Source organism: Orycteropus afer, unplaced genomic scaffold (genome assembly GCF_000298275.1).
Source record: "Orycteropus afer afer isolate SDZICR_OR568_19922 unplaced genomic scaffold, OryAfe1.0 scaffold00461, whole genome shotgun sequence".
Taxonomy (NCBI): Eukaryota; Metazoa; Chordata; class Mammalia; order Tubulidentata; family Orycteropodidae; genus Orycteropus; species Orycteropus afer.
This window is the reverse complement of record NW_006922048.1, coordinates 2272389-2278388: the sequence shown is the minus strand read 5'-3', so window position 1 is coordinate 2278388 and position 6000 is coordinate 2272389. Positions and strand designations below refer to the sequence as shown.

At 47.9% G+C, this 6000-nt stretch overlaps 1 protein-coding gene across 1 annotated transcript in view; it reads right to left on the bottom strand.

Annotated features, from left to right (window-relative positions):
* The window catches only part of PTPRS (protein tyrosine phosphatase receptor type S), an 83190-nt gene that overhangs the window by 23668 nt on the left and 53522 nt on the right, over positions 1–6000 (bottom strand). Inside the window, exon 13 of the mRNA XM_042782767.1 lies at positions 1082–1386. Coding sequence (XP_042638701.1) covers positions 1082–1386 — 305 coding nt within the window. The remainder of the gene's footprint in view (positions 1–1081; positions 1387–6000) is intronic.

Sequence of the window (6000 nt, the reverse complement as noted above, 5' to 3'; positions counted from 1 at the left end):
AAGTGGCCGCTGGTTAACCGAGAGCTTGGAGCCTCCTTCTCGCCTCCCACAGCCCCCGGATGGGGCCCTGGTAGTTAATCCCATGACAGATGGGGAAACTGAGCACGCCCTCCCCCCAGAGCCTGTCGCCGGCCCAGAGTTTCCTGCCTAAGCACCCAGCTGCTGCTCTAAAAGCCAGGCCTACTGACAGGTCCATCCTCACCAGATAAAGGGTCTCAGGAGCCCCATTTTACAGACGGCCCAGAGATACAGCCGGGATTTGAACTCACACAGTCCAGTTCCACACACCTACACGCTCCAGCAGGCAGCTGCCCACCCTACACTGGAGGGACCTTCTCAACTGCCCTGAGATCAGACCCCCACCCCCCACCCTGCGGGCTTGGCATGGAGAGGAAGCTGCTTCATTCTGTCCTCATGCCTAGGGTTCCCCCCATCTGGTCATGATACAAGGCTGCCAACAGGGCTTTCCAGGCCAATGGCTCAGACAGCAAACTAGGCTTCCAAGAAAGAGGCTGTTTCTTTGGGGAGCTGGCTTGCTTCATTTCTCCCAGCGATTGCCACCATCCTGGCCCAAAGGGCATCAAAGCTTCCAGCTTCAAGCTCTCTAGCTTGAAATCAGCCACAGTGGGGAGTATTCACACCACAGCAGTGGGCCAGTGCTGGAATCACACGCCAGCCAGATGCAGTCCACATCCTTTCTAGGTCAGGGGAAACTCCAAGTCCTAGGGTTATCCCAAGTCTAAAACCCAGGTGTAGCTGGGGCCTAGGAACCGTGATTTTGTTGTGGGGGCTGTTCACTGTCTCTGACACCCCACTTCCACGGTTTCCACCATCTAACCAAAATACCACCCCGCCAGCTTAACCTGCTGGGCTCCGGGAAGAGAACGCTTCAAGGCTAAGACTGCCCACAAGGTCTAGAAGCAAGACCAAGGAGACCCCGGTTTGCTGGGGAGGCTGCTGGCCTCCTTGCTTCCCCATGGCGGTGGCTCCACCTTTGGACCCAGGTTTCCAGAGACGGAAGGCTCCGCAGCGGGGGCCAGGCTGGGGCCTGCGGGGAAGCCAGCCGGGGCTGGTGCTTACCGTCCTCGTCGGTGCGGACGACCACGGGCGAGCTCTCGGGCCCTGGTCCCACCTCTGTGTGCGCGACGGTGGTGATGCGGTACTCGGTCCACTTCTCCAGCGCCTCTAGCAGGATCTGAGTGGCGGTCGGGGGGATGCCGTTCACCTCCTTGGGTTCCGGGTCCTCTGAGCCCAGCGGTCGGTAGCGGACGCTGTAGCCCACCAGGGCCCCGTTGTGCGTTTCCGGCGGCGGCGGGCGCCAACTTACCAAAATGGCCGTGGAGCGTGTGCTGACACATTTAACGTCTTGAGGGGGGGCTGACGGTTCTATTGGAGGGGGGAGAACGTGGGGGGAGGGGGAAGGAGGCGGGGTGGGTGGGGAAGGGGGTAGGGAAACAAAAGATGGGAAAGAGAAAATAAAAAAGAAGATGATAACAAACAAAACAGAACCAAACCAAAGAGAAGTCGAACCCAAAAGAGGAGGGTGTAACCAAAGGTGGGATGTGCGAGTGGACGGATGGGTGGAGATGGGGTGGGGAGGGCTGGCCAAGAACACTGCACTCACCATATGGGGCCACACCTATCTGGCGCACAGTAGGTCTTGGGCAGAGGCCTCCAGGATCCCCATGGAGCTTACACCTACTATGTGCCAGGCAGCATGACAAGGGGAATAGTCATAAAAGCTCCATTTATTGGGCACCTACTATGTGACAGACACCATGCCAAGGACTTAAAGAGTAACTTTAAAAGCATCTACGTATTAACCACCACCTGCGTCAAGCAAGAAGGCCTGGCAGCACAGTGGTTATGCGCTCAGCACTAACCAAAAGGATGAGCCAGGCGCTCTGTGGGAGGAAGAGGTGGCAGTCCACTTCCATGAAGACTGACAGCCTTGGAAACCCTATGGGGCAGTTCTACTCTGTTCTCTAGGGGCACTGTGAGTTGGAATTGACCCCACAGCAGTGGGGTGGGAGTGTCAGATGCTACTGTTTGTCAGGTACCATGCTAAGGGCAACAGCAGTAAAGTTCCCAATTATTGAACACCTACTATGTGCAAGCATCATGCCAAAGGCTTCAAGAATAACAGTAAAAGCACCTATCTATGGAGCACCTACTGTGTCCTACCATGTCCAGGTACCATGGAAAGCGTAATAGCAGTAAAAGCCCCATTAGGTACCTGCTGTGTGCCAAGGGCCTCATAGCGTATCAGCAAAAACATCTATGCATCAAACACCTACTGTGTGCTAGGCACTACTTTGTATCAAGTGCCATGCCAAAGGGAGGAACAGTAAAAGCCTCCTTTATTATTTATCTATTTATAAGTCTCAATTATTTTGCAGCTATTATATGCCAGGCACGATGTCAAGGTCTTCATGGAGTAACAGTACACACACTTAATGAATACCTATTGTGTGCAAGCATTGTGCCAGGAGAATAGCAATCAAAGCCCATTTACTGGGTACCTACTGTGTGCCAGGCATTACACCAAGGGCTTCACAGAATAACAATTTAAGCCCCATTTATTAAACACCTGTCCATCAGCTAGTATGCTACGAGCTTTATATAATGCCCATGTTTTGCATACCTACTGTGTGACCATGATCATGCCAAGGGCTTTATAGTCATTGTCAGGTGCCGTCAAGTCAGTTCCAACTCACAGCAACCTCATGGGCGACAGGCTCAATCACTGCCCGGTCTGCGCCATCCCCACTATATCCCTTCTATCCTTGAGCTCATCACTGCAGCCACCACATCAATCCACCTCACTGAGGGTCTCCCCTTTGTCGCTGACCCTCTGCTTTATTAAGCTTGACATCCTTCTCCAGAGACTGGTCCCTTCTGACCACACGACCAAAGTGGGTGAGATACAGTCTGGCCATTCTTGCTTGTAAGGAGCATTCCAACTTTATAGAGTAAAAATAAAAGTGGCTATTTATTGGACATCTACTGTGTGTCAGGTACTGGGCTCAGGACTTTACAGATAATACAGCCCATGGTTTGCACACCTACTGTGTGCCAATGTCTTTCCAGATCATTTTCCTGTTCTGGGATCCTACTGTGCACGTGGCACCATACGAAGCCCAGCAGACATGGAGGGGGTCCCATTTATTGAACACCTACTATGGGCTACGTGTTGCAATCGTCATCTAAATCTAAATCTATATATATACATACATACATACATATATATATATAAAGGAGCTCTGGTAGCATTGTGGCTAAGGCACTTGACTGCTAACCAGAAGGCTGGCGGTTCAAACCCACCAGCCACTCCTCGGAAGGAAGGTTGGGCATTCCTACTTCTGTAGTGATACTGCCTCGGAAACCCAAGGAGGGGTCGCTATGAGTCGGGGCAGACTCGATGGCAAACAACAACAACAACAACAACAAATATATACATAAGGAGCTCTGGTAGCATAGTGCCTAAGGCACTTGACTGCTAACCAGAAGGCTGGCGGTTCAAACCCACCAGCCACTCCTCAGAAGGAAGGTTGGGCAATCCTACTTCCACAGTGATACTGCCTCGGAAACCCAAGGAGGGGTTGCTATGAGTTGGGGCCCTGACTCGACGGCATATAACAACAACAACAACATATATCTGTATGTATAAAGAGTTGTCATTTATGCAGCACCTACTATGTGCCAGAAATGGTGTTAAGTAAGAGTTTTATTGGATAACAGTATGGTGCTTGTTGTTAGGTGCAGAGTGTCAGTTCTGACTCACAGCGCGCCCATGGACAGCACCATGAAACACTGTCCTGTCCTGCACCAGCCCCACTACCATTGCTAGGTCTGAGTCCATTACTGCAGTCACTGTGCCAGTCTGTCTCGTTGAGAGGCTTCCTCTTTCCTGCTGACCTGCTACTTTGATAAGCGGGATGTCCTTCTCCAGGGACTGGTCCCTCCTGAGAACATGCCTAAAGTATGTGAGATGAAGTCTCACCATTCTTCCTTCTAAGGAGCATTCTGGTTGTACTTCTTCCCAGATACGATTTGTTCATTCTTCTGACAGGCCATGGTACATTCGATATTCTTCAGCAACATCCTAATTCAAAGGCATCGGCTCTTCTTCAGTCCTCCTTATTCGTTGGCCAGTTCTCACACACATGTGAGAGTGAAAATACAGGAGGGTCAAGTGCACTTTCATCCTCTGAGTGACATTTTTGCTTTTTAACACTTTAAAAGAGGTCTTCTACAACAGATCTGTCCAATGCAATATACTAGTTAGGTTTCTTAACTGCTGTTTTCATGGATGTTGATTGTGGATCCAAGTGAAATGAAATTCTTGACAACTTCAATCGTTTTTCCCTTTAACATGGCGTTGCTTATTGGTCCAGTTGTGAGGACTTTTATGTTGAGGTATAGTCCATTCTGAAGGCTGCAGTCGCTAATCTTCATCAGTAAGTGCTCCTAGTCCTCTTTCAGCAAGCAGGGTTGTGTCATCTGCATATCACAGGTTGTTAATGAGTCTTCCTCTAACCTTGCATTCTTCACTAGTCCACCTTCTTGGATTATTTGCTCAACACGCGGATTGAATAAGTATGGTGAAAGGTTACAACCCTGACACACACCTTTCTTGATTTTAAATCATTCAAATATCCCCTTGTTCTGTTTGAATGACAGCCTCCTGATCTATGTACAGGTTCCTCACGAGCACAATGAAGTGTTCTGGAATTCCCATTCTCCACAATGTTCTCCATAATTTGTTACAATCCACACACAGTCAGTAAAACACAGGTAAACATCTTTCCGGTAGTCTCTGCTTCCAGCCCAGATTCATCTGACATCAGTAATGATAGACCTCATTTCACATCTTCTGAATCTAGTCTGAATTTATGGCAGTTCCCTGTCGATGTAATGCTGCAACCATTCTTGAATTACCTTCAGCAAAACTTGTGTTTGATATTAATGATACTGTCTAATAATTTTCGCATTCTGTTGGATCACTTTTCTTGGAATGGGCACAAACATGGATCTCTTCCAGTCAGTTGGCCAGGTAGCTGTCTTCCAAAGCACTTGGCATAGAAAAGTGAGAGCTTTCAGCATTATATTTGTTTGCTGAAATATTTCAATGGGTGTTCCATCAATTTCTGGAGCCTTGTTTTTCACCAATTCCATCAGTGCAGCTTGGACTTCTTATTCTTACTTCAATACCATTGGTTCTGGGTAATATGCTACATCCTGAAAAGGCTGAATGTCGACCAATTCTTCTTGGTACAGTGACTCTGTGTATTCCTCCATCCTCTTTTGATGCTTCCTGCATCGTTCAATATTTTGCCCATAAATTACTTCAATGTGGCAACTTGAGGCTTGAATTTTTTCTTCAGTTCTTTCAGCTTGAGAAATGTTAAGCGTATTCTTCCCTTTTGGTTTTCCAACTCCAGGTCTTTGCACACTTCATCATAATATTTTACTTGGTCTTCTCCAGTCGCTCTCTGAAATCTTCCATCCAGGTCTTTCATCTTGTCATTTCTTCCATTTGCTTTAGCTACTCTCCATTCAAAAGCATGTTTCAGAGTCTCTTCTGACATCCATTTTGGTCTTTTCATCCTTTCCTGTCTTTTTGATGACCATTTGCTTTCTTCATGGATTTTTTTTCTTTTATTCTTTTCTGAATCCTTTGTTCTTTTAATGTATGATGTTCTTGATGTCATCCCACAACTCATCTGGTCTTCGGTCACTAATGTTCAATGTGTCAAATCTATTCTTGAGATGGCCTCTAAATTCAGGTGAGATATATTCAAAGTTGTAGTTTGGCTCTTGTGGACTTGTTTTAATTGTCTTTAGCTTCAACTTGAACTTGTGTATGAGCAATTAATGGTCAGCTCTGCAGTCAGCTCCTGGCCTTGTTTTGACTGATGATATCGAGCTTCTCCACCATCTCCTTCCACAGATGTAGTCAATTTGACTCTTGTGTATGACATCCAGGAAGATTCATGT